The sequence below is a fragment of the Hyla sarda genome, chromosome 3 (assembly GCF_029499605.1).
Source record: "Hyla sarda isolate aHylSar1 chromosome 3, aHylSar1.hap1, whole genome shotgun sequence".
Taxonomy (NCBI): domain Eukaryota; kingdom Metazoa; phylum Chordata; class Amphibia; order Anura; family Hylidae; genus Hyla; species Hyla sarda.
This window is the reverse complement of record NC_079191.1, coordinates 179,530,632-179,555,858: the sequence shown is the minus strand read 5'-3', so window position 1 is coordinate 179,555,858 and position 25,227 is coordinate 179,530,632. Positions and strand designations below refer to the sequence as shown.

Sequence of the window (25,227 nt, the reverse complement as noted above, 5' to 3'; positions counted from 1 at the left end):
GGGAGACCACCTGCTTCGCGGCAGCCTACCTTTGCGGGAGGTAGTGGAACAGGGGTTCCTGGAGACGGCGCCAGTAGCAGTCAATTAGTGCGGACTGCTGGTGGGAAAATCATCTACTCAGCGGTGTGGCAGTTTTTCTTAAGGCATGTGGAGGAGGTTCATGTAGCCACATGCAAGATCTGTCGGCAGAAGGTGAAGCGTGGCCAGGGTCCCAATGTCGGCACCATGGCCCTGCGTCAACACATGCTTCGCCACCATAAAGCGGCCTGGGAGAACCGTGGCTCCGATGTAGTGGTCCAGCCTGCTGCATCACCCAGTGGCCATCCGCTCCCTCCTTCATCCAGCCAAGGCTCCACCACCTCAGCCGAAGGGAGCTGTGTGTCAAACTCTCCTTCTGTCGCTCCTGCTTCTCCCGCTTTTAGTCAGCCATTCCGCCAACAATCCATTGGCGAAGCCATGTCCAAGAGACAACAGTACGCGCCCACTCATCCAACGGCGCAGAAGTTGAATGTGCTCCTGTCCAAGTTGCTGGTGTTGCAGTCCCTCCCTTTTCAAGTGGTGGACTCTGCACCTTTCAGAGAATTGATGGCTTGTGCCGAGCCGAGGTGGAGAGTCCCAAGCCGTCATTTCTTTCCGAAGAAGGCAGTACCAGCCCTGCATAAGTTTGTACAAGAGAAGGTGGGCCAGTCCTTGAGCCTGTCGGTGTGTTCAAAAGTGCACGGCAGCGCCGACGTGTGGAGCTGTAACTACGGGCAGGGACAATACTTGTCTTTTACGGCTCACTGGATAAATGTGGTTCCTGCACAGCCACAACAGCAACTTGGACAGGTCACACCGCTTCCTCCTCCACGCTCTCGCTCCCAGGCAGTTGGTCCTGTTACAGTGTGCGATGCCGCCTCCTCATCCTCCACTGCACGTCCAAATCTCGGTGGCCCTTCATCGTACCATGTGTGTAGGGCACAGCTGTGTCAAGCTGTTCTTCACATGGCTTGCCTTGGCGAACGGAGTCACACAGGGGAGGAACTGCTAAAGTTCATTCGTAAAGAAATCCGAATATGGCTTACTCCATGAAATCTGGAAATGGGAACCATGGTGACCAACAACGGGAAGAACATAGTGTCCGCGCTGCGACAAGGAAGTGTGAAACATGCGCCCTGCATGGCACACGTGTTGAATCTGGTTGTCAAGCACTTCCTCAAGTCTTCACCCCATTTGCAAAACATCCTGAAAATGGCAAGGAAACTGTGCATGCACTTCAGCCACTCGTACACCGCCAAGCACACGTTCCTTGAGCTGCAGCGTCAGAACGGTATCCCACAACATAGCCTTATTTGTGACATTGCCACACGTTGGAATTCCACCCTCCATATGTTGGACTATACGAACAAAGAAAAGCCATCACCGATTTCTTGATGATCCAAGCAGATAGAAGTGCTCCCCTGTGTAACTTCAATGTGAACCAGTGGCAGCTCATATGTGACACCTGCCGTTTGCTGAGGCCCTTTGAGGAAGCCACATTATTTGTGAGTCGCCTCGATTACGCCATGAACTATGTAATTCCACTCCTACATTTCCTACAACAAATGATTGAAACCATGGCTGATCACGGCAATGGAGGCGTTGCGCCTACATTTCAAGGCTACATGAGCCCTGTGGGGCTGAACTGGAGGAGGATGATGAGGGGCAGAGCGGAGCACAGTTTAGGTTGGATGAGATGGCCGGTGTTTCTAGTCTTCGGACAGGAGAGGAGGAGCAGGAGCAGCCAGAGGGTTATGAGGAAGTTGAGACAGAGGACCCAGACACACCATGGCAGTATGCAGTGGAGATAGAGGCAGGTAGTCCCTCCGAGTCACTGGTGCAAATGGCACGATGCATGCTCAGTTGCTTGCGTAGTGACCCCCGAATTGTCAAAATTCGTCAGCAGGATTACTTCTGGATCTCCACCTTGACCCTCGCTACCGTCCCAAAATGGGGGCCTTTTTTACACCCACTGAGAGGGAGGACAAACTGACCTACTACAGAGATTCTACGTAGTCAGTTGGCTGATGCCTATCGGCCACACGGTCCATCCACTCGCAGGCCTGACTCGGGGGGCAATCTGCGCTCACCTTCCACTGCCATGGCTGCTTAGGAGGGGTGGGGTGGCAGGAGCAGTACCAGCTCAATCAGAAGCAGCCTGAGACTACAGTCGCTGATGAGTAGCTTTCTTCACCCGCATAGTGAAGCAACTCATCAGCAGCAGGTAGACATGGAGCAGGACCTGAACCAGCAGGTGGTGGCATACCTTGACATGGCCATGCCAACAACCATTGAAGATCCGCTGGACTTCTGGGCAGCCAAACTTGATTTATGGCCACAACTAGCAGAGTTTGCCCTGGAAAAGCTGTCCTGCCCGGCCAGTAGTGTGCCATCAGAGCGGGTGTTTAGTGCGGCCGGGGCCATAGTCACCCCAAGGCGAACTCGTCTGTCCACTAAAAATGTGGAGAGACTGACATTTGTCAAGATGAATCAGTGATGGATCAGCCAGGATTTCAAGCCACCAATGCCAGATGCCTCAGAGTAGATTGACCAAGCTGCTACACCAACATTTCCCAATTATGGTTGGTTATGAAACCCTCTTGGGTTATCAATTAGGGTTATGAAACCCTCTTTGGTACTGTGATTGCCTGCTCCTGGCTCATCCTGTGTCTTTCAGGAACTACTTGCCTCACTGATGCTTCTGGCCTTGGGCCTTTAATTTTTGGATGTTTAGATCTTTAAATTCTCGGCGCTCTGCTAGGACCTTCTCCTACCCCGCCGGGGTCGATCCGAGGACCTCACTAAACCATCCAATCGGTAGTAGAGACATGCGGTCTGTACAAAGGGCAGGGACTTAATGAACCCGAGCTTATGACCCGCGCTTAGTTGTGATTCTTCTCTCCTGGCAAATAATTGCAATCCCTGATCCCCATCGCAAACGGGGTTCAGCAGGTTACCCGCACTTGTCGGTGAAAGATAGACACACGCTGGTCCGTTCAGCGTAGCGCGCATGCAGCCCCGAACATCTGAGGGCATAAAACACCTGTTATTGCTCGATTTCTCGCAAGTGATTGTGCAATGTAAGGGGTTATTAAAGCCTCTTGGGTACTGCTGATGCCTACTCCTGACTGCTCCTGTGTCTTTCAGGAACTACTTAACTTCATGATGTTTCTGGGCTTGGGACGATTTTTGAAATACATACATATATGCTTAATTTAAATTTCAACATTTATGGTGCAATGTATGGGGTTATTAAACACTCTTGGGTAGTGTTTTTTTTCAAATTTTCTGATAATTATCACAGTAATAAACTTGAATTTTCCACAATAATAACCATTACACCATTGAACGATTGTTGCGTGTGATTTTTTTAAGTAAAATTTTCAACAACAAAAAAAAATACGCAGAGGGATGAACTCTACTTCTTTATTTCATACAAAATTTTTTTTATAAAAGAATGTCTTTTGGTGGTCCACCGTCCTGCAATATAGAGTCTTCTGGACTCTTGGATATGCTTGTTCTTAAAAAAAGGTACAAAAACCAAAAATGGCCGGTCAGGGCTATGGAGACGTTGCGCCTACATCTTACGGCCACATGAGCCCTGTCGGTGCTTGTGAAATTAGGTCCTTTGTACCCACACGGCGGGGTCCAGGACACAAATTTTGATCCAAATTTAAAATAAAAAAAATCACACATTTCAATGGTCTCCTCATGCTGCAGCCAACTACAGGCTGCGTCATTCTGGTAATATATAGAGAGCACTCGCTGTCCTAAATTTTCGTTAACATTTTTCATCAAAAATGTTTGAAGCTTTGGTGCTTACTCATGCATCAGCCAACTCCAGCCTATGTCATTCAGGCAATATATGGTTTACTGATGGCGCTGCTGGGCCTGGGTCTGGGAATTTCAAATTTTTTCATAGATAGCACCCGCTATCCAAAAGTCTTCTTCATACATTTCTACAATTGTTGTTTTTTTTTGGGAGGGATTGTGAAGCCCTAGTGTGTACTCATGCATCAGCCAACTCCAGGCTGTGTCATTCAGGCAATATGTAGGTAGCACCCGCTGTCCTAAATATTCTTGAAATTATTTTTAAAATGGTTGTTTTTTTCTGAAGGCCTGGTGTGTACTCAATGCTGCTTCCTGCTACACTCTGTCAGCCCGTTAGTCCTGCGACAGTGTGCTACTCCGCCTCCACATCCTCCACTGTGTCTTAAGCCTCCACTGCCCGGACAAGTCTCAGTGGCCCTTCAGCATACCATGTGTACAGGTCACGGCGGTGTCACGTTGTTCTTCACATGGTTTGCCTTGGCGAGAAGTCTTGGAACAATGGCCGGTCAGGGCAATGGAGACGTTGCACCTAAATCTCACAGCCACATGAGCCCTGTGGGGGCTTGATGGATTTGGTCCTTCGTACCCACACGCAAAGGTTGTTTTAAATTTCAAATAAAAAAATGATGGCGCTGCTGGGCCTGGGAATTTCAAATTTTCTCATGGGTAGCACCCGCTATCCAAAATCTTTTCCAAAAATTTCTAAAATTGTGGTGTTTTTTGGGGGGGAATGTGAAGCCCTGGTGTGAACTCGTGCATCAGCCAACTCCAGGCTGTGTCATTCAGGCAATATATGGGTTACTGATGCCGCTGTGGGGCCTGGGTATGGTCATTTCAAATTTTCTCATGGGTAGCACCAGCTATCCAAAATCTAAAATTGTGGTGTTTTTGGGGGGGAATTGTGAAGCCCTAATGTGTACTCGTGAATCAGCGAACTCCAGGCTGTGTCATTCAGGCAATATATGCTTTACTGATGTTGCTGTGGGGGCTTGTTGGATTTGGTCCTTCGTACCCACACAATGGGGTCCGGGACACTGAAAGTTTGTTTTAATTTTCAAATAAAAAAAATTATGGCGCTGCTGGGCCTGGGTCTGGTAATTTCAAATTTTCTCATAGGTAGCACCCCCTATCCAAAATTTTTTTGGGGGGGGGGATTGTGAAGCCCTGGAGTGAACTCATGCATCAGCCAACTCCAGGCTGTGTCATTCAGGCAATATATGGGTTACTGATGCCGCTGTGGGGCCTGGGTCTTGTAATTTCAAATTTTCTCATAGGTAGCACCCACTATCCAAAATCTTTGGTTTAAATTTCTTAATTCATGTTTTAATCTTAGGGATTGTGAAGGCCTAGTGCCTACTCATGCTGCTGGCAACTCCGGGCTGTGCCATTCATCCACTATATGGTCTCCTCATGCTTCCAACACCTCCATGCTGTGTCATTCAGCCACTATATGGTCTCCTCATGCTGCCAACATGTCCATGCTGTGTCATTCAGCCACTATATGGTGTCCTCATGCTTCAGCCTCATCCAAGCTGTGTCATGCTGCCAACACCTCCACGCTGTGCCATTCAGCCACTATATGGTCTCCTCATGCTGCCAACACCTCCACGCTGTGTCATTCAGTCACTATATGGTGTCCTGACACTGATGCCACCACCAGGCTCTGTAATTGTGCTGCTGTGCAGCAGTGATTCTAAAAGCGATGCCAGTAATCTGCATGTTATTCTGAATAACAGTACACTCCATATGCATTTTAGAACACAGCAAAGTGTTCTATACCCCTATAGAGGCTGTATGTAGGCTAGAAATAGCCTTTTTTAATCTAGATTCGCCGCAAAAACATTCGGATCAAAACGAACACACCCCTACCCCTTAATTCCCTGGTTGATCTTGATGGACATATGTCTTTTTTCGACCGTACTAACTATGTAACTATGAACTTTATCGGAAAATTCGGCGAATCGGCCGAATCGAATTTTTGAAAAGTTCGCTCATGTCTAATAACTACAACTCCCAACATGCCCTTCGGCGGTCTGGGTATGCTGCGAGTTGTAGTTTTGCAACAACTAGAGGCACACTGGTTGGGAAACCATGTCTGTTTCCTAACTCAGTGTTGCTCAACCCATGTGCCTCCTGATGTTGCAAAACTATAACTCCCAGCATGCACTGACAGATCATGCATGCTGGGAGTTGTAGTTTTGCAATAGCTGGAAGCACATGAGTTGGGAAACAGACAGAGGTGCGGAAACACTGCAGTAGTCTGTTACCTAACTGTTTCCCAATCCCAACCAGCGTGCCTTTAGCTGTTGAATAACTACAACTCCCAGTCTGTCAAAGCATGCTGGGAGTTGTAGTTTTGCCCCTCCATGTGAATGCACAGGGTACATTTACACGGGCGGGGGTTTACAGCAAGTTCCCTGCTTCAAGTTTGAGATGCGACAAATTTTCCGCTGCAGATGGAAACTCACTGTAAACCCCTGCCTGTGTGAATGTACCCTGAAAAAACACTACACTAACCCTAATAAAGAGTAAAACACTACAGATATACACACACCCTTACACTGTCGCCGCCTCCCCAATAAAAATTAAAACAGACATGTCAGTTTTACAAAAAGGAGCCTCCAGCTGTTGCAAAATAACTCCCGGTATTGCCGGACTGCCATTGACTGTCTAGGCATTTTGGGAGTTTTGGAACAGCTTGAGGCACCCTGTTTGGGGGAAAACTAACGTAGGAGGAGGCAAGTGTACTGCTTGCTTCCGGGTCCACCCCTATGAAAATCCCTAATTTAGGCCTCAAATGCGCATGGCGCTCTCACTTCGGAGCCCTGCAGTATTTTAAGTATTTCTGTACTCAGGAGAAATTGTGCTACCAATTTTTTGTGGCTTTTTCTCCTTTTGCCTCTTATGAAAAGGTAAAGTTGGGGTCTACACCAGCATGTTAGCGTAAAAAAAGAAATTGTTACACTAACATGCTGGTGTTGTCCCATACTTTTCATTTTTTATAAGAGGTGGAAGGAGAAAAAAAAAAAAGACCCCCAAAATCTGTAACTCAATTTCAACTGAGTACAGAAATACCCCATAAGTGGACGTAAAACACTCTGCGGCCACACAACAGGGCTTAGGAGTGAGAGCGCAGGGGTGGCTGCTGGTTACAGCGGTTCTGACCAACGCAAAATAATACCCACATGTGACCCCATTTCGGAAACTACACACCTCACGGAACATAAGGGATATAGTGAGCCTTAATACCCCACAGGTGTCTGACTTTTTGGAACATTGGTCCGTGAAAAAGAAAAAAGATTTTTTTGTACTCACCGTAAAATCTCTCGTAGCCTTCATTGGGGGGACACCTAACTGATGGGTATATGCTCTTGCCACTAGGAGGCGCTGACACTAGGAAAAAGAAAAGTCTGCTTTAAAACTTACCGTAAAATCTCTCTCTCGAAGGATCCATTGGGGGACACAGACCGTGGGTGTATCTTGCTGTCTCTAGGAGGTGTGACACTATGGTAACAAAAAAAGTCAGCTCCTCCCAGCAGGATATACCCACCTTCAGGCTCTGAACTAGTCAGTTTAAGTTCCAGAGCAATAGGAGGAGACCAATAGGGCAAAGAAAAACCCAAAACTGTCCGAGAACCAGAAGAAAAAACACAATTGAACACACCCTCGGACAGAGAACCAAAGGAAAAAAAAAAACAAAAGGGCAGGAGCCGTGTCCCCCAATGGTTCCTTCGAGAAAGAGATTTCACAGGTAAGTGTTAAAAAATCTCCTTTTCTCTATCGGCTCCATTGGGGGACACAGACCGTGGGACGTACCAAAGCCGTCCCTTGGGTGGACAGATAAGTATGCTGATCCACTGCCGTCTGCAACACCTTACTACCCAGACTAGCATCAGCCGATGCAAAGTATGAACTCAGAAAAACCTCAAAAGAGTGTGCAAAGACGACCAGGTAGCCGCCCGGCAAAACCGCGAGGCCGAAGCTCTATTCTGGAGAGCCCAGGAAGCCCAACAGAACGTGTGGAATGAGCCACAACCCTGAAAAGGAGGAATCTTCCCCTTACAGCGATAGGCTTCTGAAATGGCGGACCGAATCCACCTAGAAATGGTGGCCTTGGAAGCAGGTTGTCCCTTACGACGACCTGCCGTAAGGACGACAAAGGAATCACACTGACGAAACGAAGAAGTGATGAAGAGATAAAACCGAACAACCCAAAACTACAACCAGCTTGTGTAGTAACGCTCCTTAGGATGGGAAGGAGCCGGACAAAAAGACGGGAGGACAAAGTCCTCATTGAGATGAAAGACAGACCACCTTAGGCAAAAAGGAAGGAACTGGACGGAAAACGACCTGTCCTGGTGGACCACCAGAAATGGAGAACGGCAGGAAAGAACTGCCAGTTCAGACACCCTCCGGATGGAGGCGATAGGGGTTCACCCTGGAGGGCACTCAGAACCAAGTTCAAGTCCCAAGGGGGAGAAGGTGACCGATAAGAAGGAGCAGCGTGCGCCACTCCTTGCACGAAGGTCTGGACATGAGAATAGAAACCAGACCTTAAGGGAACTGAGAGACAACCCCAGTTCCAACCCAGACTGCAAAAAAATAAATAAAAATAAATAAAAAGAGAAGACGGGAAACCGAGAAGGTCACCGGGGAGAAGTCTTGAGGTTCACACCAACGAAAGCCAAAAAACGCCAAGTACGCTGGTAAATTTGTGCGGAGGGCTAACAAGCCTAGAGCATGGTGTGAATGACCTGGGAAGAGAACCCGCAGGCCCTCAAAACCGCGGTCTCAACCGCCACGCCAACAATGCAGCGACTGTAAATTGGGGTGACAAGAGGACCCCAAAAGTAGGACCGGGCGGAGTGGAAGGCGCAGAGGAGCACCGTCCAGGAGCTTGACTACGTCTGTGTACCACGACCTTCGGGGCCAATCTGGAGCTACCAGAAAGGCGAGGACGTCCTCTGCCTTGAGCTTACTCAGCACCCTAGGAAGGAGCGGAAGAAGAGGGAACAGATAAGGTAGGGCGAACCCCGCCCAAGGAATCACTAGGGCGTCTATGTCCAGAGCCTGAGGGTCCCGGAACTTGGACACAAACGGAAGGATCTTCCGATTGTGCCGGAACGAGAAGAGGTCCCCGTCCGGAAGGCCCCAGAGCTGTGCGAAGACCTCCGGATGAAGAGACCACTTTCCGGGGTCGGGTGAGGACCGACTGAGGAAGTTCGCTTCCCAGTTGAACGCTCCCGGAATGTGTGTCGATTATGTACGCCACGGCCGTGGCGTTGTCCAACTGAATGCGGACAGGACGAGACTGAAGACGGGACTTGCAATGAAGAAGACAAAGAAAAATCGCCCATTATTCCAAAATGTTTGTCGGAAAAGGGGGGTCTCCAGGGGAGACCAGAGTTCCTGGACCGTCCAATCCCTGAACACGCCGCCCCAGGCAGACAGGCTGGCAACCGGTGTAACAACCCACCAGAGAAGGGGAAGAAAGGACCGCCCTTGGAGAAGAAGGGGGGAGCGGAGCGACAAGAGCAGAGACTGACGGACCCTGCGTCACACGCCCTAGAGACAGCAAGATACACCCACGGTCTGTGTCCCCCCAATGGAGCCGATAGAGAAGTTACATTTTTCATTTACAAATATCTGTCAGACAACTGTGGGGTGTAAATGCTCACTGCTTCCCTTATTACGTTTCGTGAAGGGTGCAGTTTCCAAAATGGGGTCACATGGGGGGGGGCACTGTTCTGGCACCATGGGGGCTTTGTAAACAAAACATTGCCTTCAATTCCAGACACATTCTCTCCAAAAGCCCAATGGCGCTCCTCTTCTGAGCATTGTTGTGCACCCGCAAAGCACTTTACGTCCACATATGGGGTATTTAAATACGCAGAAAAAATTGTGTTACAAATTTTGGGGGTGCTTTTTCCTATTACCCCTTTGGGATAACACCAGCATTAGTGAAAAAAAGAAATACAAATTTTTCATGTCCAACTTTAACAAAAATTCTTCAAACACCTGTGGGGTGTTAAGGCTCACTATACCCATTTTTATATTCCGTGAGGGGTGTAGTGTTTTTTTGCGTTTATGTCAAAACAGCTGTAACGATTAGCAACCCCTGTACATATCACCTCAAATGTACATGGTGCTCTCACTTCTGAGCCTTGTTGTGCGCCCACATATGGGGTAAAATAGAGAAATTGCCTAACATTTTGAGGGTCTTTTTCTCCTTTGACCTCTTGCGAAAATGAAAAGTATGGGGCAATACCAGCATGTTAGTGTAAAAAACTAAAAAAAAAATGTTCATAAGAGGTAAAAGGAGAAAAAGACCACCAAAATTTGTTAGGCAATTTCTCCCGAGTACAGAGATACCCCATATGTGACCCTAAACTGTTGCCTTGAAATACAACAGGGCTCTTAAGTGAGAGAGTGACATGCGCATTTGAGACCTAAATTAGGGATTTGCGTGGGACGGACACGGATGCAAGAATTACACTTGCCTCCAATACCAAAATTACCCTACGGGCAGTGTTTCCCAAACAGGGTGCCTCCAGATGTTGCAAAAACTACAACTCAGCATGCAGTGACAGCCGAAGGGCATGCTGGGACTTTGTTATTCAACAGCTGGAGGCCTAATACTACAACTTCCAGCATGCACTTTGGCTGTCCATGCATGCTGGGGATTGTAGTTCTGCAACAGCTGGAGACACACTGGTTGCAAAACACAGAGTTTGTTACTTAACTCAGTGTTTCCCAAACAGTGTGCCTCCAGTTGTTGCAAAACTACGTGCACCCAGCATGCACTGACAGCTGAAGGGCATGTTGGGAGTTGTAGTTATGCAACAACTGTAGGAGAACAGTTTGGAGATAATTGTGTGGTTGTAGCCCTCCAGATGTTGCAAAACTTCGACTCCAAGCATGCCCAGACATGCTCTGAGTTGTAGTTTAACATCTGAGGGCCAGATGTTGCCAAACTACAACTCTCAGAATGCCTGGACAGTCTCGGCATGCTTGGAGTTGAAGTTTTGCATCATCTGGAGGGCTATAGTTTGGACACCACTGTAGAGTGATCTCCAAACTGTGTCCTTCCAGATGTTGCAAAACTAACTCCCAGCATGCCAAGACTGTCCAGGCATCCTGGGAGTTGTAGTTCTGCAATATCTGAAGGGCCAGATTTTACAGAACTACAACTCCCAGCATGCCTGGACTGTCTGGGCATGATGAGAATTGTAGTTTTTTTCAACATCTGGAAGGGCACAAATTGGAGACCACTGCACAGTGGTGTCCAAGCTGTGGCCCTCCAGATGTTACAAAAATACAACTCCCAGCATGGGAGTTGTAGTTTTGTAACTCCTAGATGCAGCAGTGAAGATCACTTTACAGCGATCTTCACTGCTGCCTCTGACGTGGCCGGATCCACTTACCTGCGCCTCCTTTCTGCTGCCGGTCCCAGGGAGTCATCAGGTATCAGCCGCCGATTCCCGCGCATCAACGGCCTCCGCAGCCATCGCCGCCATCTTCCCCTGCTCTGCCCGAACTTTCCCCCCACACACCTTCCCTGCGATTTTCCGGTCAGTCCTGACCGGCCAATCACTGGGAAAGGAGGAGGTGGCCACCTTCTCGCTCCTATAGGATGATCAGTGCTGTCACTGACAGCTCCGATCATCCCTATTTTTTGGGTGATCGGGTCACCAGAGGCCCGGTTAGCACAGAATCGCTAACCTGAATTGACATTGGGGGGGTTTTAGTCTCGGGACCCCCCCCAGGCATTGTCACGGAATGCCTGCTGAATGATTTCAGCAGGCATACCAATCCGGTCCGCCCGATGAGCGGCAGGGACCGGAATTCCCACAGGCGTACAGGTACGCCTTGGGTCCTTAAGTAGCAGGGCATACCCGTATGCCCTAGGTCTTTAAGAGGTTAAGGTCAAAATGAGGTTATGGTCAAAATGGGATTGGTCCTTAAGGGGCTAAGGACCTCCAAAGATTAACTTGTAATCTATGCTATTTACAATTGATCACTGAGTGATCACTAGAACCCTAAATTTACCACCGACTAAATTAATTATGAAACCTAAAATATAACTTAATGCCAATCCATTTAAAATTCCAGTGTATATGTCTCCAGTTAATTGCTGCAATAACATATCTGCTGCATGTACCCACATGCTAGTGTTGGATGTATGATTCCATTGCCTCGGCTGCAGTCCGACTGGCAATTTTAACTAGGAGCACACTGTAGTTAAAAACGATCACACATAAACCCTCCGACGTTTCACCACAAGCAGTGGCTTTATCAAGGACTAAAGGGTCAATGGCCCTTACTTTAGATAAACTGTTCTTTTTAATTTCCCTTGAAGCAATCCATCAAAAGCATAAGTGAATTACTGCTTGAAGAAATTATTAGAATCTGAACACTAAGCCAATTCCCTTTCCCCCACAACTAGATAATGCAGGGATTGTGTTTAGAATCCATGTAATATAGGAGGCTGACACCTCTTTAGCGCACACAGAAATACAAGACACATTATGTAAGGTTCTCATTTATTTCCAGTTTCTGTGAAAAGAGGTTTTGGGGAAATTTTGTATGTCAGAATCATTAAATACTTAATAAAGAAAGCAAAAAGTATTTACAAATGTCATTCTTACTTGGATTAATAATTACAAGAACCTCCAAAACATTTTGGAAGGACAAATAACCAAAAGGCTTTGCTTTCTCTATAAATACAGAATTTGCTAGGGTTGAGAGATGCCTCTTTCCAACACGTGGTGATCTGAATAGAAATAAAATTCTCTACTCCAATGAGTAGGGAGATCGGTCAAAGAAAAAAAAAAAAGAAGAAGAAAAAACCGAACCAAATGGGGGGGAAATCCAGCTGCTGGTAGACTATCCAACAGCATTAATTATTACAGATCAATCATAAGTTCATTGTTTTTGTTTAAAAAAAAAAAAAAAGAAAAAAAAAAACTGTCAGTGTCCTGAACTTCAGATTGCTGAAGAGCAAAACACAAGATTCAAAAATGGCTTGCTGCCATCTTCAAACCAAAAAACAATTTGTAATAATTATATATATATTTATATATATATTTATATATCTATATTTCAGCCATAAAGAGCAATAGAGAAGCTCAAGTGCTCCGTCCCACTGAAGCATGTAGGCTCCAAATGCTCTTTGGGGTGGGAAAAAAAATGAAGGAAAAAAATGAAGAAAAAAAAATTATCTGCACAAGTGAAAGGTTTGGGTGTGCCCCACTTACATGATGAAGAGGGGAAGAAAGTGGGACACAGCTTTCCACCCTTCTTTCAGCAGTCCCAAAATACCTCAAGTACTCTTATTAAGTGAACCCCCCCCCCAAGAGACTGTTGCATTAATAGGAAAAAAAAAAACAACAACCATTGCAGTCTGCCCATGTGCCAAGGCTTCTTACTAGCAAGTGCCTGCAAATATCAGACGTTTTGACCTTCAATGCCTTTGTGCTAGGCTACCTCCCACCCTCTGTCAGGCTTCATCATTCAACAAGAGTCAATACATTCTCACAAATGCAAAATCATTGGAATTCATGTGTTTGTTAAAAAGTCTGCAGGGGAAGAAGAAAAAAAAAAACGAAAAAAAATTATATATAAAAAAAATTAAAAAAAATAAACGAAAAAAATAAACAAAAACTGGAAGCCCCAAAGAAAACAAGAGCAAGCATAAAGGCGATTTTTAGTCCTTGTGATCAGTATCAGATTCATCTTCTGCTTCTCGTAACCATGTAAAGAAGGCGGTGACAGATTTCAGGGCAACACCTTTTCCTTGCTGCTCTGCTGGATCTTTGCTGGATTCCCACTTATTAAATTGTTCTTCCTTTATCACATCTTCATCATATAGCGCATCAAAGAACATCCGTAAGAGGTCTAAGAAAAAACAACACAGGTAAATAAGTTTCACAACCAGTAAGGATGATGGGTGGAAAGTGTTAAATTAAAGGGTTTCCAGTACTTTGTGACTGCTTGCATATCTTTAGCTTTTTCACTCTGCTCACTGTGTACATCCAGGCCCCATGGCTCTAACAAAAAGCTGATCAACAGAGGTGCCGGGTGTCACCAAGAAATTAGATGTTGATGGACTATCCTGAGCAAATTCCATCAATCACCAAGTCCTGGAAAGCCACTTTAACATTCAATTTACACTTTAGGAACACAGTATTCCTATCTTATAATACAACCAATAGAAACCTTGGGGGGTAAGGGGGCTAAAAGCTAGATTCTTACTGCTGTCTCAAGGTGAAAAGAAAAACAACATTTCTAAAATTCTGAAGTCCAAATTCCCTCTGCTCATCACATTTTAACTCTACTTTTAAGACCTTTCCCTAGCATTTCACCAGTATGTGTTAAGCCCTTAACTCTAAAACAAGTGCGAAACAAGAAATTTGGTCAGATATAACATTGTAGGTACTTGTTAAATGGGAGTCTGTAAGCTCTACAACATGCTCACAGCTCGAGTGTCAAAGGGCCTGTGTAAGCTGCAGCATGCGTGCATCCCTCCTTCTTATACTGATTAACATACAGGGCTCAGCTTCCAGCACTAGGCTGTGCATGTCAATCATGAAGGGCAGGAGGAGTGGGGTAGGACGGACATGCGCATGCTGCAGTGTGCACAGCTCTACTGACACTTGAGCATGATCTAGAGCCGACATACCCCTTAAGGACTCAGCCTATTTTGACCTTAAAAGGGTACTCCACCCCTAGACATCTTATCCCCTATCCTTTGGAAAAAGGTATAAGATTTCTGATCCCGGGAGTCCCGTCGCTGGGGACATAGAAGCTATTATACATATGCGGTGTCTAAAATGCTTAATACCATACATCAGCCCGAACGGCGATGTCCGGTATTAACCGGGACCCCGCAGATACGAAGCGCGCTTCACAGATCGGGAGCTGGCCGCGGACGTAAATATACGTCCATGGTCGTTAAGGACAAAGCCAATTTCGTACTTTTGTTTTTTCCTCCTCCCCTAAAAATAACGCTTTCAATTTTCCACCTACAGACCCATAGAAAGGGTTGTTTTTGTGTCACCAATAGAGATGAGCGAACTTACAGTAAATTCGATTTGTCACGAACTTCTCGGCTTGGCAGTTGATGACTTTTCCTGCATAAATTAGTTCAGCTTTCAGGTGCTCCGGTGGGCTGGAGACTCTTTCCTAGGACTGTATCCACCTTTTCCAGCCCACCGGAGCACCTGAAAGCTGAACTAATTTACGCAGGATAAGTCATCAACTGCCGAGCCGAAAAGTCCGTGACGAATCGAATTTACTGTAAGTTCGCTCATCTCTAGTCACCAATTGTACTTTGTAATGTCATTACTTATACCAAAATCTGCAGAAAAAACATGCACTGTTCAGTAAATATGACAGCTTATCTTTATTCTATAGGTCCATACAGTTACAAGGATGCCCAATTTATGTAGGTGTTATTTTATTACTTTGAAAAATTATAACTATATGCACCAAAATTAGTATGTTTATAATTGTCATCTTCTGACCGCTATAACTTTATTTTACCACATGTGGGTCTATATTAGGGCTAATTTTTTTTGTCGTGATCTGTAGTTTTTATCAGTACCTTTTTTTATGGGACTTTATCACTTAATTTTTTATGGTATATAAAGTAACCAACAAGTTTGGACTTTGTTATTTTTTTTTTTACGTGTACGCCAGACATAGGCAACCTTCGGCACTGAAGATGAAGGACTACATTGCCCATGATGCTTTGGCAGCAGTTTGGCTGTAATAACATCATGGGAGATGTAGTCCAAAACATCTTCAGTGCTGAGGGTTGCCTATGCCTGGTGTACGCCATCGGCCATGCGGTTTAACTAACCTTGTATTTTAATAGTTAGGACATTTACGCACGCAGCGGTACCACATGATTATCTTTATTACATTCTATTGAAAAAAATGGGAAAAGGCGGGGGGTGTCAGGGATTCAAACTTATTTAGGAAGGGGTTAATTCTATTTTATTTTTATTTATTTTTAAAATCCCCATAGGGGCTACAGCATGCAATCTTTCGTTTGCATAAACTGTTCAATGCTATGCCATATCATAGCATTGATCAGTGTTATTGGTGCTCTGCTTCTCCAGCCTGCTAAAGCTTCCTGTAGCAGAGGACCAATCAGACGGCAAGGAGGCAGGTTAAGGCCCCCTAGCCATCCACTCAGCTGATCGGGATATTGCAATTTTACTGTGATGGTCCCAATCTGTTCCACTGAGCTGCTGGGATAATTAACCACGCATTTTAGATGCCTTGATCAACACTGATCGTGGCATCTAAAGGGTTAATTCTGGGCATCAGTCCGACCGGCAATGCCTGACGTTAACTGTGGGTCCTGGCTGCCGGATAGCAGTCGGAACCCACCGGGTTTGAAGCGTGCTTAGCTTGTGAGCATGCTTTAAATACCGGTAACAGGACTAGGGTGTACTAGTACAGCCTTGGTCCTTAAGGTGTTAAAAATGAAATTTCAACATTAATAAAAACAAACATCCAGAATCAATTACCTACTGCTGCACACCATTTCTAATGCTACCAATGTCTGAGAAGAGTCATGTTTAAATCTATACAAATCACTTAAGCAAACCCAAATTCCATAAAAAATATGCAAATATATTTGTGTGTAATGAGAGCAACTTACTTGGGGGCTGGTCAAGTTTCACAACAAGGGCTTGCAAAGCATACAGAGCTTGTAGTTCCTTTGTTTCATTATTTAGGTATTTTTGAAGAACTTTAGCTCTGTTGTGGATCACAGTAACATCAACTCTACAAGGATTTTCAACTAAAAAAAAAGTTATTAAAAAAAGGTTTGTTTCAGAACATACAAAAATGTCTAAGTCAAGAATATTAAGGTCCTATATACTTACAGATAATGGCTGAGTTGCACACAGAACTCATGAGAGTTCTGACAAATCTATTAGATGACAACTGCTGGTCAGTCAAGCTTGTCTGTGGAAAGAGAAATTAAAATGGTTTATCTAAGATTTCTGTTTCCTAAGTAGTCATTTTAACCCCTTAAGGACTCAGCCCATAATTACATTTTTTTAAATTAACTGGTGCCAGTAAGTTACAGATTTATAAATTACTTCTATTAAAAAATCATAATCGTTCCAGTACTTATTAGCTGCTGAATACTACAGAGGAAATTATTTTCTTTTTGGAACAGTGCTCTCTGCTGACATCACGAGCAGTGCTTTCTGCTGACATCTGTCCATTTTAGGAACAGTTCAGAGCAGCATATGTTTGCTATGGAGATTTTCTACTCTGGACAGTTCTTAACATGGACAGATGTTTTCACGCTGTATACTTTACAGTAAAAATTACATGTTTCTTTATTCTCTGGGTCAATTCTCTCGGACATTTACGCACGCGATGATACCACATATGTTTCTTTTTTACGCTTTTGTGTATTAATAGGGGCTCATTTACATTTTTCTTTTACATTTATTTTACACTTTTATAGTCCCCACTGGGGACTATGTATAGCAATCATTAGATTGCTAATACAGTTTAGTGCTATGCACTGGAAGGCAGATCAGTGTAGAAGACCCCGGGAGACGGACGGAGGCAGGTGAGGGGACCCCTACTCCTGTCTGGCATGCAAAGTTAATGAATGCCAGATCTAAACAACTGATGAACTTTTATCAGTTGTAGAATCAGTTGCTGCGAGTTTTAGGGTGCGTTCACACAAGCCGATCCCACGCTGTGGTTCCGCCACTAAAGGACCACTATATGGTGCCTTTACATGTGCATGCTTGGAGCGGCAGTACACCGCTACGAGCGGACACACTGAAGCGATGTGCGAGTCGACGTGAATGTCCATTTGCGTTAAGGGGTTATGATGCCAGATACATGGGAATTGTCCCATTAAAATAAACTGGGCGGTAGGGGGGGGGGGTGCAGTTTGCCCTATCCCTTGTGTTCTTACTTCAATCCAGTCAAAAATCTTATGGTTGGTACTATTCTCCTTCAATAGTTTAGTGAGCATTTTTTCCAGCTCCGCTGGAGAAAGATCTTTCTTACTGGGTGTCTCCGACTCCTCTCCCAATGTGTACTCAAGTTTCTGCAATGAGAAAGAACAAGGTAAGGAGGTTAGTCCCTTAGTCCATAGCTTACAAAAACAAACAAAAGCCAAGTACAAACATAAAATGTGCTTTTTTTAGACTCTTACATTGTCACTGATAAACTTGTTCATATCCTGATCTTTTGACAAGAACTCTTTCCAGCTGAGTCCAGATTCTTGCCAAAGGGCTCCTGCTTTCTTGTGAGACTAACACAAACAAGATTATGACAGTTAGGAAAGTAGTTCGACAGATCAAATATAGCATTCTGGCTTTAAACGCACAAGACGTACCATTTCTTTACACTGCAAACCTAGAATTTCTGATAACAGTATACCAGCCTTGCCAATGGGAACCAGAGGTTTTGTCAACTCTCTTGGGGGAAAAAAATAAATAAAAATACTTTGTAATATCCGACAAGTCCAGGCAAAAATCTTCCAACAGCTAATACAACAATCTAACAAAGTTAATTTATATATTACCTGAACAACTCTCCCATGGGAATTCCTCCCTCTGTTAGAACTGGACTGATAAGTTCAGCTAAATAAAGCCAGATATGAGGGATGTCTATCTCCATATCTTCACCTACTTCAAGTACTTCTAAGACTCTGAAAACAGAACAATTTGAGTAAAATTAAAAGATGCCATACTTTTAACAAAAAGCTACTACATTACCCACATCATAAGTAATGTACCTTCCTGATCATTAAAACACTTAGCATACAATAAGGCTTTTCTGAATGTGCACAGCATCCATCTGTAGCAACCAGCAATGTCATACCACGATTAACAGTATACTAGACCTAGATAATCATCCTAATATAAAAAGTAGCTGAAATATATAAAAAAAATTACATGTCATTACCCTTTGTAATACTGTTCCTTAGGTAGTGTGGCATTCTTCACCAGAGAGTAAAAAAGAAGACCCATGTGTTCCCGGGCAATGGTGCTCCTCTCTAAGGTGGACTCAATACCGTTTCGTACAAAGATGAAAAGCAGTGAAGGGCTGTTAAGCTCTTGCACACATTGAATTGCCTCCTGTAGGGACAAAAGACTGTTAGGCTAGGTTCAGACTACGGAATTTCCGACAGAAATGCAGTTTTAAAATTTCCTTCCGAAATTCCACTTGCTAAAAAGTACATGCGAGTCAATGGGATTACCGTGCACCTGTTCATACTTCAGATTTTTTCACTCGGAATTTGCGTGTCTAATTTCCGTATGAAGAAAGGAGGTGCTCTTTCTTCAGACGGATTTCCGCAGCAGTATCCCACTGACTTCAATGGGACTCTCATTTCCCGTCGGATTTTTGTTCAAACACGGAATGTAGGCAGATTGAAAGGGGATTTCATGGGGGAAATCCATACCGATTTGAGCCAGAAATTTAAATATGATCAGCCCACTGGTTCTTGGACTAGCCCACATTGAAAAAATTGACTGAACTGGTTTGGGTCATGTGATTACATGGTCCAAAAGGGGCTGAAACTGGCTCTTAGCACTCACACTGTTTTCTGCTTGTAATTGAAGCAGAAATTTAAGGTGGATTTGGTGGTGTAATTTCCCTGCTGGAATAGCGGCGGATTACTCGCAGAAATGACAAAATTACGCATGAAACTGAAAAACGCCTTTGGAGGTGGAAAATTTTGCAGGCAGAGAGTCGGAAATTCCGTAGTCTGAACCTAGCCTTAGAGGAATGAAAAAAGTTATGGAAATACAGCAATTGAAGAATATACCTCACCTTCATATCATTTATATGTAGATATTCTTCTATGATCGATTTAGATTTCTTTTCTAATTCTTCCTCGGACAAAGCAGGTTTAGAGGATACAACCGGAGCAGCAGCGGATGTTGCCGGCTCACGCTTAACTGCAAAGTAAAATGTAAAGTATGTATTAATATAATGCACAGATTGTAGGCCAGGGGAATAAAAGAAGCATTCAAGGAGGGACACGCAAAACTACTTACTGTTGTCTTTGCTGCGATCTCTTGGTTCAGTCATACTTGCTACTTTTCTTACTGCTTCCTGTGGAATCTGTCTGCCTCTCTCTCTGCTGTGGTCATCTGTCTCCTTGCTATAACTCCTCTTTGTAAGTACAGCTCTTGCCCGATCTGAGCGACCAGAACGTTCAAAAAGATCTCCTTTATCAAACCTCTCGCCTCTATCAAATCTGTCTCCTCTGTCTTTCTCAGAGCGATCACGGCTTGAACTTCCTCTGCAACAGACAATAGGGGGGCATGTTATTTTCAATATCTACAGTAATAGCTATAGTAAAGACATTAATACAACATTCTGTTTAAAAATTACCTCTGAACTGTTCGTCTAGAATCCTGACTCTCTGCGTTTACAGACTGCTGCAGGGCAGAGAACCTGTTAAGTGTGCTGGTTGCTGGCCGGTCAGGTTCAGGCGCTGAGGAAACAAGTTTGCGATTACTTATACATTGATATAGGACTGCTATTCCATAAATCACCATAAACACTGGTTGGAGGCTCTCAGATAGTAAACTCTTACTAGCAGGGCCTTTGATCCTCTTGTTTAAACAGAGTGTCTAATTTTGTTACCTTTGATTTCTGTGCGGTACACAGTCATGGCCACAGATGTTGGCACCCCTGATATTTTTCTAGAAAATGAAGTATTTCTCACAGAAAAGGATTGCAGTAACACGTTTTGCTATACACGTTTTATCCCTTCGTGTGTATTGGAACTAAACCAAAAAAAGTAAAGTGTCAATACTGAAACATCCTTCTGTCCTATCAACACACCCTCTACAGCAGCGCATACCACTAATATATATCCTTTGTATCGCCACTTATTGCACAACATACGGGGACGTGTGCTGATTTGGTTTTGCTGCAGCTAGAGATATATACTCCATTCAATCCATTCCAGCGCTGGTGATATCCAGATATATTTTAGGAAAAAAAGCAAATTGGACATAATGTCACACCAAACTCCAAAAATGGTCTGGACAAAATTATTGGCACCCTTAACTTAATATTTGGTTGCACACCCTTTGGAAAAAAATAACTGAAACCAGTGGCTTCCTATAACCATCAATAAGCTTCTTACACCTCTGAGCCGGAATGTTTGACCACTCTTCCTTTGCAAGCTGCTCCAGGTCTCTCTTATTGGAAGGGCGCCTTTTCCCAACAGCAATTTTAAGATCTCTCCACAGGTGTTCAATGGGATTTAGATCTGGACTCATTGCTGGCCACTTCACAACTCTCCAGCACTTTCTTACCATCCATTTCTGGATGCTTTTTGACGCATGTTTGGGGTCATTCTCCTGCTGGAAGACCCAAGATCTTGAACTCAAACCCAGCTTTCTGACAATGGGCTGTACAGTGTGACCCAAAAGCAATTGGTAATCCTCAGATTTCATGATGCCTTGCACACATTCAAGGCACCCAGTGCCAGAGGCAGCAAATCAACCCCAAATCATCATTGAATCTCCACCATATTTCACTACAGGTACTGTGTTCTTTTCTTTGTAGGCAGCATTCTGTTTTCGGCAAACAGAATTATGTGCTTCACCAAAAAGCTCTATCTTTGTCTCATCTGTCCACAAGATGTTTTCCCAGAAGGATTTTGGCTTACTCAAGTTCATTTTGTAAAAATGTAGCCTTGCTTTTTTTATGTCAGCAGTAGGGTCCTCCTGGGTCTCCTGCCATAGCGTTTAATTTCATTTAAATGTCGACAAATATTCAAGCTGTCCTGCAGGCTCAGGGAGCATCAGTGTCAGTGCAAACTATTTTTTGGAACTTGTTTGGGGCTGCTTATCCACCATCCGGACTATCCTGCGATGACACCTTTCATCAATTTTTCTCCTCCGCCCACGCCCAGGGAGATTAGCTACAGTGCCATGGGTTGCAAACTTCTTGATAATGTTGTGCACTGTGGACAAAGGTTAATCTAGATCTCTGGAGATGGACTTTTAACCTTGAGATTGTTGATATTTTTCCACAATTTTGGTTCTCAAGTGCTCAGACAGTTCTCTTCTCTTTGTTGTCCATGCTTGGTGTGACACACACACAATGCAAAGACACTGAACTTCTCTCCTTTTTATCTGTTTTCAGGTGTGTGTTTTTATATTGCCCACTCCTGTTACTTGCCCCAGGTGAGTTTAAAGGAGCATCACATGCTTCAAACAATCTTATTTTTCCACAATTTTGTCCAGCCCATTTTTGGAGTTTGATGTGACATTATGTCCAATTCACTTTTTTTCCCTCCTTTTTTGGTTTAGTTCCAATACACACAAAGGGAATAAACATGTGTATAGCAAAACATGTGTTATTGCAATCCTTTTTTGTGAGAAATACTTCATTTTCTTGAAAAATTTCAGGGGTGCCAACATTTAAGGCCATAACAGTATGTACTCTTCAAACAGTAAAATGCTGCAGAATAGGCTGATCATGTATATATATTCATATCAGTGACTTACTGGATTCAGCTGGCTTTGCTCCAGTACCTCCACTGCTACCTTTACCCCAACTCAAACGACCTCCAGGTGCCAGCAGTTGGTTAGAATCAATAGAACCAAGCTAGGGGAAAATAAACTACAATGTAACAAAGTATATACACAGTACAAACACCACTTCACAAAATGGTGATGGGCAGGCAAGCAAATGTCAGCTAGAAAATTCATGTGGCCAAGAATTAAGGGTAGGGTCACACACCACGCGTATACGCAGCCTACATGATTGTGCGAGAAAACTGCCGGGCAGCGTGAAATACGCAGTGTATGCGCTAGAAGACGCATTGGTTTTTCCTCCGCAGCTTTGTGTGTGCAGTCAGGATCGGTCAGGTTCCAAACCTTATTGCGCACACAGGGCTGCAGCGGGGAAAGCCTGTGTGTCTGCTCATAGCGCATCCTGCTGCCCCCCAGATTTCAAATACGTTGCATATGTGCTGTGTGTGACCCTACCTTAAAAGGTGTATATTAGGGTGTTTAAAGTGGCAGAGGAGAAAAAAAAAAAAAAAAGTAAACAGGTGGTAATCACCAGCTGATGCTACAAAATCAGTATTTGTACATAACATTTAGTCACATGCTCACCTTTATCTTGGCGATCCTACTTGTGTCAATGGGACGGCTTCCTTTACTAATGGGTACAGTATTCCAGCCATCATCAGTTGGCTGACTGCCACGTCCACCAGTAGGGCGTCCTGGTGGCTCTCTTCTTTTGTCTTGCTTATTAGACATTAGCTGCTGTACCTTAACCTGCTCACGTTGCTTTTCCATTTCTGCCTCTTTATGGATCTGATCTATAGTTTTGGGTCCCTGATCTGCACGACGAGGTACCCAGTTGCACTAAAGAAGCAAAAAAAAAAAAAAAAAAATGTAAACAATTGCAAATCTAAACAGAGATCTTAACAAAAGCAGTGCATGAACAAATTTGTTATGTTCTGGTGTCATAACAGACATCACGGGGGACATTTAGATAAAAAAAATTCTACACTTTTATGGGGTGATCATGTATGTGCTCCATATTTAATAAATGGTTGCAGGGCATGTGAAATACAATTTTTTTTTTTTTATTATTTTTAATTTGCACTTCTGTACACCACTTAGTATGGTTAATCTGCAACCTTTTAACCTGATGTACCAAAATGTGACACTTAAATGTTGTCCACAGCCAGTTTTGTAAGCTAGGTCTGGGCTGGTATAGATTTACTACAAATTGTGCGACATATCATGATAAACAGGATTGAGATTTGTGAAGGCCAAATCCACTCCTTAAACTCTTCAAAGTTCCTCAAACCATTCCTAAACCATCTGCACTAGATGGTAGAACGCATTATCCTCCTGAAAGAGGCCATGAAATAGCATGCAGTATGTACCTGCTCAGATTCCAATCCTTTAAATGTGCCCCATGTAGTAAGAATCAATGTTAATCAGGTCACCCATCAGTGACGGATTCGATGTGTGTGTATGTGTATGTGTATGTGTGTGTATGTGTGTGTGTATGTGTGTGTATGTGTGTGTGAGTGTGTATGTGTGTGTGAGTGTGTATGTGTGTGTGAGTGTATGTGTGTGAGTGTATGTGTGTGTGAGTGTATGTGTGTGTGAGTGTATGTGTGTGTGAGTGTGTGTGTGTGTGTGTGTGTGTGAGTGTGTGTGTGTGTGTGTGTGTGTGTGTGAGTGTGTGAGTGTATGTGAGTGTGTGTGAGTGTGTGTATGTGTATGTGAGTGTGTATGTGAGTGTGTGAGTGTATGTGAGTGTGTGTGTGTGTGTGTGTGTGTGTGTGTGAGTGAGTGAGTGAGTGAGTGAGTGTATATATATATATGTGTATGTGTGTATGTGTGTATGTATATATATATATATATATATATATATATATATATATATATAAAATATATATATATATATATATATATAAAATATATATATATATATATATATATATATATATATATATATATATATATATATATATATATATATATATATATATATATATATATATATATATATATATATATATATATATATATATATATATATATATATATATATACATACACACACACACACACACACACACACACACACACACATATATATATATATACACACACATATCAGTATCATGAGAATTCCAGAATAAAGCTCTTACCATTCGTAGATCTAAGACATCCTGAAGCATGAATCGGATACGAGAAGAAGTTTTCCTTTCTTTAATTATTTTATCCATTTGGTTGAAATACTGATCCATACGAGGCTGTTTAACGTAAAAACACAGTTTCATTAACAAATATATCCCGAAAAAATTATTGTAGACAGATGCAAAACAAAAAGATAAAGTAATACTAACAAAAAAAGATAAAGAAGGGGTTATGGTATGAAAGGGAAATATTTGTTTTAGAAATGTTATTTTTTTTAAGAAAATTGGTCACCAGGAAGATTGTGAAAACACCTTCCATAATTTTAGACTCATTTACACCTTTGCATGCAATGACATGTTTGGCGATAGATCAAATGATAGTCTTACCTTAGCCCTTTCAAAGTCCAAGTCCTTGCCAATTGTAGACAACAGCCGACAAAGACACTCCAAAGACTCCTCATCATGGTTCTTTAGCAACTTCACTACACAATCGTGCATAATGGCTTCCGTCAACATTTTTAATTTGAAAAGTTCACCAATAAATTTTATATTACCAAGGGACCTGCGTCTAGCACTATCCTTTGCTTCTGTCAGCTCATCATTAAGTCGAGTCTTTTCCTCCGGCTTGTATTGAAAAAAATAAAAAAATGTCAGGTACTGAACAACCACAATATAACAAAGCACAA

General features: G+C 43.6%; 1 protein-coding gene across 2 annotated transcripts in view; it reads right to left on the bottom strand.

The window, feature by feature from the left end:
• Positions 1-12,375: 12,375 nt before the first annotated feature.
• The window catches only part of EIF4G1 (eukaryotic translation initiation factor 4 gamma 1), a 91,493-nt gene continuing 78,641 nt past the window's right edge, over positions 12,376-25,227 (bottom strand). For both annotated transcript variants that reach the window (XM_056565651.1, XM_056565652.1), the window contains 15 exons: positions 24,929-25,165; positions 24,554-24,658; positions 22,992-23,246; positions 22,380-22,479; positions 20,245-20,347; positions 19,905-20,152; positions 19,678-19,805; positions 18,808-18,980; positions 18,425-18,550; positions 18,236-18,317; positions 18,053-18,151; positions 17,810-17,944; positions 16,749-16,830; positions 16,523-16,663; positions 12,376-13,746 (listed from right to left, as the gene is read on the bottom strand). In XM_056565651.1, coding sequence (XP_056421626.1) covers positions 13,556-13,746; positions 16,523-16,663; positions 16,749-16,830; positions 17,810-17,944; positions 18,053-18,151; positions 18,236-18,317; positions 18,425-18,550; positions 18,808-18,980; positions 19,678-19,805; positions 19,905-20,152; positions 20,245-20,347; positions 22,380-22,479; positions 22,992-23,246; positions 24,554-24,658; positions 24,929-25,165 — 2,205 coding nt within the window. In that variant the 3' untranslated portion in view covers positions 12,376-13,555. The remainder of the gene's footprint in view (positions 13,747-16,522; positions 16,664-16,748; positions 16,831-17,809; positions 17,945-18,052; positions 18,152-18,235; positions 18,318-18,424; positions 18,551-18,807; positions 18,981-19,677; positions 19,806-19,904; positions 20,153-20,244; positions 20,348-22,379; positions 22,480-22,991; positions 23,247-24,553; positions 24,659-24,928; positions 25,166-25,227) is intronic.